Source organism: Malaclemys terrapin, chromosome 2 (assembly GCF_027887155.1).
Source record: "Malaclemys terrapin pileata isolate rMalTer1 chromosome 2, rMalTer1.hap1, whole genome shotgun sequence".
NCBI classification, from domain to species: Eukaryota; Metazoa; Chordata; order Testudines; family Emydidae; genus Malaclemys; species Malaclemys terrapin.
In genome coordinates, this window is record NC_071506.1 from 212,948,505 (window position 1) to 212,961,121 (window position 12,617).

The 12,617-nt window shown below is 41.6% G+C and overlaps 1 protein-coding gene across 1 annotated transcript in view; it reads left to right on the forward strand.

Moving 5' to 3' along the window:
* The window catches only part of OSBPL10 (oxysterol binding protein like 10), a 179,707-nt gene that overhangs the window by 58,240 nt on the left and 108,850 nt on the right, over positions 1–12,617 (forward strand). The window contains exon 4 of the mRNA XM_054019842.1: positions 10,677–10,868. Within this exon, the coding sequence (XP_053875817.1) occupies positions 10,677–10,868 (192 nt within the window). The remainder of the gene's footprint in view (positions 1–10,676; positions 10,869–12,617) is intronic.

Here is a 12,617-nt window from a genome sequence, read left to right on the forward strand (position 1 = left end):
GAGTTACCAGTGACCTAGGGCTGGGGCGGCAGGAAGGTGCAGTGGGGAGGGGCAGCCAAAATTTTTTTTTGCTTGGGGCAGCAAAAAACCTAGAGCCGGCCCTGTTCCTCAGCCCCCTCCCTCACCTGCTGCTTGCCTACTCACCCCCCACGGGCCGCACGGTGAGCCCACACGGGCCGCATGCGCCCCCCGGGCTGCATGTTGTGCAGGCCTGGTTTAGGGAATATAGAAGTTAGAACATCATACTATGGTGTGTTATTCAGTTACAGTATTGCTAGTAGGTTTGTTTTGCAAATGTCATACAATCTATTTTAAATTGCTCTGTAAGGATCATTCAATTTTGCATGATGCAGTTTTGGTTTAAGGAAAGGAAAAGCAATAACCAATGTACATTTTCCTTTTAAACACCACAGCAAAATTGTAATTCACAGTATGATGCTTGTTAATTTCAGTCCCCTGCAGAGTGCTCACAAGAGAAGAACAGGCATAGAAATAGAGGAATGGCATGACAAACTCCATATGTATGAAGTTAGTACTAACCAATATCTACAGCAAGTTTTGTTTGGGGTACACAGCCGAGGCTGGGATTTTCAAAAGTACTAACTTAAGAGACATGAGTCCCATTGAAGCTCAATGAGACTTGTCCTCTTAACTTTGCAGTGATGACAAGCTTTAACTCAGGTGTTGCCCCAAACTCATCATCAAGTGTGGTGGTGATTTAACTCAAGATAGCTGGTCCATCAGGGGGTGCAGGCTAAAATTTGAGTTAGAACAACTCAGTCAGCTGCTAACATGACCACTCTGCATTATGGATGCAGGCTAGCTCCACTTAAGTACCACTAGTCCTCAGATACTTTCCCCTACCTCAGCAAGAGAGAGATTTGCTGGTGCTAAACTGGGTGTCAGTTCCCTGTCAGCCACCCAAACAATCTCAGCTCTGCCATCCTTTAGTGCCTCCCTATAGTGCCCAGCTCCTATCACTAGATACTCATAGTAATTACCAAGTCCTCTGTCTCCAAAGAGACTTACATATCACTGGAAGGTTACAACTCAAGATCAGGTCCTTTCTAACAACATCGCACTGTAATTTAGTTATAGTGAAAACCAATTCAGGTTTATTAACAGAAAGAGATTCACAGATTCAAGTAAGTATTCAGAAAGGAACCATGCTTACAAATAAAACAAAAGTGTAATACGCTTCTAAAAGACTCATTGTAACTTTGACAAGCTATACTCCTTTGAGAGAGTTTCTCACCCTCAAAGTCCTTTTGCAGAGCTTGCTGATTTTCAATCAAATCAGGATCCAGATTTTTCATGAACCACCTCCCTCTGTATTAAAGGGTGTTCGTCAGTGAAATGGATAACCAAAGGGGATTCTTGTAGTCCAGCAAACCTTTGAAATGTATCCCCTTTTGAAGAGTACCCTCAGATAAGACTGTCCTCCCATGCTGCTTGTTCCTGGATGCCAGTGCCATGCTGCCTTTACATCCCCCCTTTTTAACTTGTTTTTCCTGTTTACTTCACTTGCAAGTGTGAAGTGGCTTCGCAATGGCTAACTTACATTAGAGACAGAGATAGTTGAATAGCAGAAGACCTCTTTGCCCATTCTTCCTTGTTAGACTTTACAACATAATATCAGGAAGTATCCATAAGTCTTCTTACAGTGTTAACACATACATTTCACAATGATGATAATGATCAACGTCTCACTGGTTTTCATTTGATATCTCACTTGACGTGCTTTATAGAGAAATACTGTGACAGCAATATGTTAGGTGTAGTGTGTTTCTCGGTCCTAATAAGAGTTGCTGACACAAAGTAGTGACTTTGTTTCACAAAGTGACTGTTTCACAATCCCATAAATTAAAAACACAGAATAATACAAAAGGGCTGCCTATAGATATAACCAACCCTTCCACAACTGGAAGGAGACTGAACATACAGCAATAAATCAATGATCGAAAACTCTCTAAGAAACTGGTATTAAATTAGCTATCTATTTATTTTAATCATAGAATTGTAGGACTGGACGGGACCTCAAGAGTTCACCTAGTCCAGTCCCCTGCACTCATGGCAGGATTAAGTATTATCTAGACCATCCCTGACAGATGCTTATTAAAAATCTCCAATGAGGAGATTCCACAAACTCCCTAGACAATTTATTCCATTGCTTACCTATCCTGACAGGAAGTTTTTTCTAATGTCCAACCTTAACTCAGAGGTTAAGGAGAACAATTTTTCTCACGTTTCCTTGTAACAACCTTTTATGTACTTGAAAACTGTTATCGTGTCTCCCCCACCCCCCGCAGTCTTCTCTTCTCCAGACTAAACAAACCCAATTTTTTCAATTTTTCCTCATATGTCCCGTTTTCTAGACTTTTTAGTCATTTTTGTTGCTCTTCTCTGGACTTTCTCCATATCTTTGTTTGTCCACATCTTTCCTGAAATGTGGCACCCAGAACTGGGCACAATACTCCAGTTGAGGCCTAATCAGTGTGGAGTAGAGTGAAATAATTACTTCTCGTGTCTTACTTACAACACTCCTGCTAATACATCCCAAAATTATGTTTGCTTTTTTTGCAACAGTGTTATAGTGTTGACTCATATTTAGCTTGTGATTCACTATGACCCCCAGATGCCTTTCTGCAGTACTCCTGCCTAGGCAGTCATTTCTCATTTTGTATGTGTGCAACTGATTGTTCTCTCCCAAGTGGAGTACTTTGCATTTGTCCTTACTGAATTTCATCCTATTTACTTCAGACCATTTCTCCCATTTGTCAAGATCATTTTGAATTATAATCCTATCCTCCAAAGCACTTGCAACCCCTCCCGGCTTGGTATTGTCCACAAACTTTATAAGTGTACTTTCTATGCCATTATCTAAATCATTGATGAAGATATTGAACAGAACTGGATCCAAAAGTGATCCCTGTGGGACCCCGCTCAATATGTCCTTTCAGCTTGACTGTGAACCACTGATAACTACTTTCTGGGAATGGTTTTCCAGCCAGTTATGCACCCACCTTATAGTAGCTCCATCTAGGTGTATTTTCTTAGTTTGTTTGAGAAGGTCATTTGAGACCGTATCAAAAGCCTTACTAAAGTCAAGATAAATCACGTCTACTGCTTCCTCTCCTATTCACAAGGCTTGTGAATGTTAGTGAGTGCCAACTTAAAATCCATATTTCCTCTCTGTCCCTTGATCTGTTGGTAAGAAAGTGTCACTCAGTCCTAAGCACCGTATTTTAGTCTCTAGTTGTAGTAGTTTGTATTGTGGCTCCATCAGAACCCCATATGGTAAGTAGAATAAGGCAAGGAAGAGTATTTAGATCGGGACGTGTGCAAAATGTATGGTTTGGGTCAGAGGCGGCAGGTTTGGATAATTTTTGGTGGTGCCCAAAAGACGTCCAAGTCCTACCCCCCTCTCCCCTGGCCTAAGGCTCTGGGAGGGAGTTTGGGTACTGGGTGTGGGCTCTTGGCTGGGGCAGGAGGTTGGGGTGCAGGAGGGGGGTCAGAGGGTCGGCGTTTACCTCGTGCGGTGTCAGCTCCCGAAAACGATCCGCACACCCCTCTTGTAGCAACTTGGCACTCGGGGAAGGGGCAGCTCATGGAGACCGCCCACTTCCTCCCTGGGGCCGGCAGGGACGTGCCGGCTGCTTCCCGGAGTGTGTGGAGCGGGTGGGCAGGAAGCCGCCTTAGGCTGTGTCTACACTGCCACTTTCAGCAATAAAACGTCAGTCATTCTGGGGTGTGAAAAAACACCCCCCTGAGCGACAAAAGTTTTAGCACTGAAAAGCGCCGGTATAGACAGTGCTCCCGGCGATAAAGCTACCATCTCTCATTGGGGTGGTTATTTTTTATTGCCGGAAGAGCTCTCCCCCGGCGATAAAGCGTGACTACACATCCCACGTCACAGTGCTGCCGCTGCCGCAGCCATGCAGTAACGTGGGCAGTCCCACCGCCCCTGGTTTGGATAATTTAGTACGGGGTCGGCAACCTATGGCACATGTGCCAAACACGACACGCGAGCCGATTTTGAGTGGCACGCTGCCTGCCCGGTGAGAGGAGGAGGGGCAGAGGGGCCGGAAAGCGCCATGCCTGGGGGGAAGAAGCAGGTGAGGAGGGAAGCTTGGCTGCCGCAGGACCAAGATTCTGCCTCTTGCCTCCTCAGGGGAGAGCGGTGGGTGGGGGGTCCCGGCCCCCAGCCCCACTCAGCCGCCCCGCCCACCGCTCTCCCCTGCGGGGGCAGGAGGCAGAAGCTTGGTCCTGCGGCAGCCAAGCTTCCCCCCTCCCTCATTTCTTCCCACAGCGTGGTGCATTCCAGCCCCTCCTCCTCCCCCTCCCTCTCCCTGCCGGCGATGGCCCTTGAGAGGGGGATGGGGAGTGGAGCTGAGCCGAGCGGCAGCGTCCTCACTGCTCCGTAGAGCAAGCAGAGAGGTAGAGACGGGCCTTAGGGAAGTGGGTGGAACGGGGCATAGCCCTTCCAGCCCCCTGCCATGAGCCGCTCAGGGCACGGAGCACCCTCATGAGCTGAGCACCCCAGCCTTCTGCCCTGCACCCCCCACCCCCAGCCTTCTGCCCTGCACCTAACCTACCCATCCTTCTGCCCTGCACCCCCCATACCCAGCCTTCTGCCCTGTACCCCCACACACCCCCAGCCTTCTGCCCTGAATCCCCCCACATACCCTCTGCCCTGACCTCTGAGCCCCCCCCCACACCCAGCCTTCTGCCCTGCACCGTCTGCCCTGAACCCGCCCCCCCCCCCAAGGTCTGGGGTCCTGGCTGCCGGCCTCTTGCCAGCCAGCGTCCTGGCCCCAGGCCCCGCTCAGCCCGCTGCAGGCCTAGGTGAACAGAACCCCAGGCTGGAAGCGGGCTGAGCAGGCTGGTGGCGTAAGATCAGCATTTTAATTTAATTTTAAATGAAGCTTCTTAAACATTTTGAAAACCTTGTTTACTTTACATACAACAATATTTAGTTATATAATATAGACTTAAAGAGAGACACCTTCTAAAAAATGTTAACGTGTATTACCGGCACGCGAAACCTTAAATTAAAGTGAATAAATGAAGACTTGGCACACCACTTCTGAAAGGTTGCCGACCCCTGATTTAGTACATTACTCTCTTCTTTGTGAGTCAATATAGAACCAGTGGTTCTGGGAGACAGGAAATGCTATTCATGTGAGATTGACATTGGATGTATCTCATATTTTAAGCTATGGAGGAAGCTTTTACTCATTATCTTGTCTAATTTCCAACTGAGCCAACTGTTGCTCAACTAACCCTCCCATACCAGAATTTCAAATGCAAGTGATATTTTTCATTTCTCTTAAATTATTCCATAGTGCTACTTTGTGCTGTTGAACAGCTCTGATATGCTAATCCAAAAGTAGTTGCATTTCAGTGGTGGATTAAGTGATTCTTGTATGGTTTTTTTTTTTGTTTTTTTTTGTTTTTTTTTAATAGCACTTTGGGATCATTTGAAATGAGAAGCCCTATATCTATATACATTTAAAATTACTATTGCTATGGAAATCTATTTCTTGCAATGGTTGTCATTTTTGGTAGTAAACTTTGCTATTTCTTGAAGGCATCAACACTTAAACTACATCTGTATGACAAAAGTAGTTTGCAGTTCTCTAGAATTCTGGATGATGCATGGAAAATGTATCAAGTAATGTTGCAGTCTGCACAAAAAGGAGCATTTTCTGTAGTTAGTCCTGAAGTGACACACTAACTGCAACCAGTGAATGAACTCTTAAAGTAAAAGCAGTACGTATACTAGAACTTTTCTGTAACACCTATCCCTGGAAAGTTGAGGGGACAGTAAAATATTTATACTGGAGTCTTAAAGTAAGTAAAGATGCGGCTGATATTAATGATGATCTTCAGACACATTGCAAGACTCATCTTTTTTCCCCAGACACTTGAAAATGGGAGGGATTTGTTTGAGGAGGAGGAATTTGCAGTATGTTATCTTAACTTAAAAATATGTCCCATGTATGGCATTCATGTCAGGTATGCACAAAGCATATGCATGGTGCTTTTTTTTGAGTTTTGATTAATCTAAATATGTACCATAGGCACAGACAGTTCAGATAAACTCCACTTTAGTCAAGTAAAAAAAAATGTTCAGTCCATTTTTAATTTGTTAATCTTTATCGGTGGCAGTCTTGATCTGATATGACATTTTGACAAGTCTTCTCTCTTGTGTGGTGAAATTTTATAGGTTACTAAAATTTCATCTTCAGTAATCTCCCAAAGGAATAATATAAGTAAGATGATTATAAGAGCAGAACTATATGAAAGATAAGTTAGATGCAGTAACTATTTCATAAAACTGAATAATAAATGCCATTTTATTTTTATACTGTGCTTGATCACACTTCACTTCAAAGTGCTTCTGCAGAGAACTAAAAAGAAATTCAGAATTGCAACTTCTTTAATCTTGTCATGTGGGTAGGCACTTGGTTTTGGATAAATAACCACTTTGGGATAACTCTGGTATGTTAGAACTTCACATAGGGCTGAATTTACTAGAAGTAAATAAAGGTATGATATTTTTGTGAACTGTAGCCCATTTTAATAGAGAGAACATCTACTAAACCAATCAAAACACACTCTGTTATTGAATGTTCAAAGGTGCCCTACATCCAGCTCTAAATCTGAGCCTTGTTCAGAACGGGGTGGTGGAGCAGAGGAGCTGTTCTCAGATTAGATGGAAGGTAGGAGGAGGAACAACACGGGTTGAGACAATGATTGAAGAGATAGTAAGGATGGACTGAGTGAGCTGCTTCTTCCCTAACCTGCTTGGCATCCTATAGAGGATGTAGGCATAGCATTTTGGAGTGCGCTTGCCAGCTTGGGTCTACAGGCTTGGGCTTGCGGGGCTCAGACTAGTGCGTTCACAATAGCTGTGTAGACAGTGCTTGGAAGTTGTGGCTTGGGCTGGAGTTCAGGCTCTGAAGTGTACGGAGAGAGGTGGGCTTCAGATCTTGTTCTGAAAAATATCCCATTACCAAGATTCTCCCTTCCCCTTTTTACCATTGGATACATTATGTTGGTAGTCAGATTTTTAAAAGGAAAAATCTATCTTGTATGTTTATCATACCGGAAGTATGTGATGTTTTGATATACTTAGGTACAGCCTATTTCAGTAAGCCTTCTAATAAGAGGGAAGGCTCGAGTCATCAGTGGTAAAGAATCTAGATTCCCCAGTGTTGTAAATATCTTCAGTTGTAATTGTATCTAAGCAATACCATATAACCAAAGATAACTTAAAAACAATAAGCCTCTCATTTTAGTCCAAGTTCTGTTTAACAGAAGTGGAAAACACCAGCAATGATGGTTAGTTTAATGGATGGCTGATGCTTATAACTGCAGTTAGTCACGGTAGCAAACCCTGCACTTAGCCATGTTGGCAGGATTGGGTTATGACTTCTGAAGCGTGTTTGTGTATGATGAGGATATACATTAAACCAGATCTATGTACTCTGTGTTTTGTTACACTGCATAGAGAGTAGTCGCAGTATGTTCTGCACGTGTAGGGCTTATAGTATCAGGTTCTGACATACCAGATGTCTCAATCTTTTGGCTGAGTGTAGAGTTAATTGCTCTCCTAAAATATGTAACAAAGTCCCCTCCTTGCCTCTTTTATATGTGTTGGTAAAGTGGATTATCTGGAGTTGACAAAATTTACTATTACCATGACTGTTATACACAATGTCTGACTTTAATCCCAATGCTAATTATAAATTAAGCTTGTCCGTTTTAGATCGAATACCTTTTAATGAAAGTGACAGTCATTATACATGATTGCAGTGTCATTAACTAGCCTTTGAGGGATAAAAAGGAGAATACTTTCAGTTGCTATTTACTGGCCAAATTACAATATACTGTTTCAAATTTGAGGCCATTCTGAGTATATAGGCACTACTGGTGAAAATAAGACTTCCTCTTCTATTTCCATTAACTTATTACAATAATTCTCTTTGCAACTATGAAAACTCATCTACCTGTTCTTTGCAAGTATGAATATATAGAACTTTTATGTAGAAATAGTGGGATCATACCTGTATTTTACTCAAAATATTGCATCTATGCCACCCTCATTTTTATTAAAATGTTGTCAGTATACAATACATGCCATTTTGTCTGATACTAAAATAAAATCAAAACAAAAGATGTATGCATATAACAAGAATATAATAAAACAGAAGGAAGAAGCTTAGCAAGCACATTACATAGATCTCTCTAAGTGTGGAAATTAAACCACTAACAACATTTTTCAAACATGGACAAAAATTGCCTAGGCTGTGATGGACCACATATAGATAACACACTAAAGCATCTATCACTGTGATATCTGCAATGATACATTATATGTGTTCTGATACATCTATGTTCCTGACTGAAACTGCAATACTTCAGGCTTTCTCTAGTATAAAATAACTTTGAGTGACGCAGTGAATAAGCCATGGAGTAGCAACCCTATTAAAAGATCAGATATGTGAACAATTGAACTCAGAGAGAGGAAAAAACTCAGACCATTATTAATAGTAGAGGAGACTGGTAACTGCTGACAGGGAGGGGAGGACACAATTTAAAGGTTCTGTGTTATGCAGTGAGGTTCAGGGCAGGCACTCGAGACAAAGGAGTTTTGATTTCTAGAGCAACTTCCAGGGTCAGCTCTAGCGTTTCTACCGCCCCAAGCAGCCCCCCTTCCCCCCAACCCTCCCCCCAAAAGTGTGATTGGCGGCAATTCGGTGGCAGGTCCTTCGCTCCCAGAGGGAGTGACGGCCACGCCGCTGAATTGCCGCCATTGCTGCTGAACGGCCAGACGTGCCGCCCTCCTCTTCGTTGGCCGCCCCAGGCACCTGCTTGCTATGCTGGTGCCTGGAGCCTGCCCTGGCTACTTCGAATGTCTTATGACATTATGTAACAGCAGATAGAGACTCTTCTAAAAGCAAGCTACACACAAAGAAGCTCTGGATTACACTGGTGTTTTATATCAATTTGAAGAACAGATATTTGCAAAACAATCATTTGATATAATTTTTAGAGCTCTTGTGATAGTATCCGCAACCAATAATTATGTCAGGAATCAGTTCTAATTTAACCTTATACAATTCTTTTCCCTCTCTATTTGAATCTGCTCTCTCTTCTGGGTTTACAAGGAGACATTGGCTCTCTTGGGTATCACAAGTACCAGTAATCTCATGCTAACCTTCCTTGTGGCTATGATGTCTCTTCTGGTATCTGTAGTATCACAGAATGATAAATATGTGGTGTCATTAGCAAACCTATAAAAACAGATTTCAATGCAGAAGGATAGTGGTTTGAAAGAATTTTTGGAAAGTAAATGAAAACAGATTTCTGTGCTCAGCCCAGTTAGCAGGGACGGTCAAGTCACGTTTCTCGGCTTGCCTGCCATTCCCTTTTCTCTTTACAGTTCACTATTAACTAGAGATGGACCCAAAACTAGGACACAGAATCCAAATCACTCAGAAACATGAGGAAGATCAGATCTAGGTCCAGATTTCACCTTCACGGCTCATTTATTTTCATGATGGGCCAGTTCAGAATTCCGAATCCCAACACTCTTGTGAAGTGGCTTGGGTTTAGATCTGAAGTTGAGGAACTTGAATTTGGATGGAAGCTTCACAACTGACCCACTTTTGCTGTTAACATTACAAAGTTTAATAGTGTGACTTTCCAGTTCTTTATTATTATTTAGTATAATATGTTCTGACATTAAGGCCCCAATCAAGCAAACTCTTAAGCATATGCTCAGTTATAAGCATGTGAGTAGTCGCATTGAAATCAATGGAACGTTTAAGCACGTTTAAGTACTTTGCTGGATTTGGGCCTTTAGAAAAAATGAAATAAAATATCATTGTCACAGTTTCAGGGGAACTGCACTTGTGTTCCCCCGGACTCTCCACCCACCCCACCTCCTGTGCCCCTGGTCCCTGCTGCCTCCCTTGGGCTTCACCCCAAAGCGCCCCTGGCTCCCACTGCCTCCCCCTTACCCCATTGCCTCCCTCTCCTGTCCTCATCCACTCCCCAAAATATCTCTTGGCACTTTCAAAGCACACTTCTGCTTCACATTTTAATTTAACCTGGAGTATGGGCCTTACAATGGCTGCTGCTTTGAAAATTATGCAAAGGAAGCATCAAACTATTTCAGAAACTAATCAGGGGAAAGCATTAACTTTAACTAAATACCTTTTTGTAAAATCAGCAAGCATGCCTCGTGAATTATAGGTCAGTGACTTTATAAAATCTAGTTGTATCAGCGTAATTGAGATTCTTTTGTGCTTAGAAAAGCAGATTTACTCTCTTTAAAAGGTTTGTGTGTTTGGCTACAAAGACACTTCCAGCATATTAATATAGAGCAATGTTTTGAAATTACTCGCCAGAGCTAGGGAAGCCTACTTCAGAAATCTCAACAAACCAGGTAGATAGTAAGCGACTTCTACATTATCAGGATTGATCCTTGCCATAATTTCACTATACTTGTTATCAGCGTTTTTTGTCATCAGTAAGCCTTGAGTGCCTATAGTTCTCCAGGTTCAGTTTTATAAGGAGAAGAGTGCAGCCTTAGAGTTTTTGGTCATACATTATGTTTTCATGTATCTTAATTCTTCATTTTAACAACCTATTGTTTATTCTAGAGCACTCCCTCCTCACGAAACAGAAACTTGTCTTTGCTTCCTCCTGGGATGAGTAATTCTGCATCTCCTAGTAGTCAAAAACATCAGGGTCAAAGTGGACCGACCGTTGTTACCGTTACACATCACAAATCGCCTGCAGCAGCCCGGAGAGCCAAGAGTCAATATACTGGTCAACTCCATGAAGTCAGAGAGGTAGGAGTTATGTGGTGTGTCCTTGTTGGTGTGTGAGCTCCAAATATCCTCTTTTTCTTATGACTTTAAATACATATGCTGTCTTGGAAGAATTTTTGATGTTTAAATAGAATTAACCTCATTTTTATCCTGTAGCATAGTAAAAATGGATACGCAACTCAACTTAATGCATATTTGTATAGTTTTAAATTAAATCTCTACAAATAGAGTATCTTTTACCCTTTTGTTGTTAAAAACAGGATTTCGTTCAACTAATTGCATAACTACCAGGAATTTTAGCCAATTACACAATATTCCAATTATACAGTTAAGAACTGAGTAGACTTTCACTGATTTGCACTGAGTAGGAGACCCATTGAGGATTACTGAATTTTGCAAATTTGCAAGTAAGCTAACACCCAATAAAAAAGGTACAAAATTGACTGTTTGTTTATTTTGACAAGTTCTTTAATTTGATAACATAATAGATCAGTAAATGTATTATCTATTTTGTAACATTAATGAAGTCAGTGATAAAAGACCTCAGTACAGCTGTAGTGTTTACAAACTGGTAACCTTTAGTCTGTTGCTAAATGTTAGAAACTCCTATTTTTGTGTGTGAGAATATAGGGCTTTTGAGTTAAAGTGCGATTTGGAAAGGTTTTATTATATTTCACAAAATAATTTTATTTTAAAGAGATGGTGTCATGAGGAACAAAGGTAAACTTCATTTTCATGCTGCCATGCGCATCCCTTCTACTCACTTAAGCAAAATATAGCTATTAGCCCACAGGTATTCTGCTTTTTCCTTGACATAAACCATGTCAGGTTATAATTTAGCAAGAATTACAGGAGCATTTTCACTCTCTCTGGTCAGGTGAAAACTGAAATAAGTGCTCAGAAACTTCTAATGTAGCTGAACCAAAGACCAGAATCCTATCTTAAAAAAAAAAAAAAAAAAAGTACCAAAAAACACAAAACCCTCTGCCAAACAATCTTCAGTAACCTGTATAATGTACAGAAACATACATTTTCCAGTCTGTAGTCAACATGCTTAAGTTTTTCCAAAATAGTTGTGTATACTTCATTATAAAACATTACTAATTATGAGTGCTTATGAAAGGAGTCCAACTGCTTGAAAAGTCTCCATGTTGTAATTTAATTGGAAGGGAGCCCATTCTAATGCCTGATCATGCAGTTTTACAGATCTGCTTAATTTTCTGCCCTGTGAATAGTCCCATTGACTTCAAGTCCATTTTAAGTAATTGATGTTAAGTCTTTGCAGAATTGGGGCTGTAGGCTGCAAAATCACCTGTCAAGATGACCCAGTTTACAATTTGGAGGGAAATGGGGTTTCCTTTTGTTTCTGGAGTATCACTTGTTTTGTTATGAAGAGTCAAAGGAGCCATCTCACATTAAGAAAAAGAGTTGAACAAAACCCTTTTTACCATGTTCACTTCCTGCTTTCCAGGATTACGTTGTTATTATATAGAATATACATGTATGTTTCCTCTTCTGATTTATATATGCAACATTTGTTGTTCTTCATTTAATTTTTATGTAGGAGCCCCGTATGTATAGAAAAGGACTGATTGTAATCTTGGAACTCCCATGCTTTCTACCATATCTTAATCTACTGGTGTTAGTTATGGTGTTTTGATTTAGTACCGTATATTGTCATATATTTTTTGCCTCTTGAAGGAAATGACCACACTGCACCTTTTAAGTGGGAGGGAACTTGACTGGCTGGCTGAATGAAGGGAACTGTGC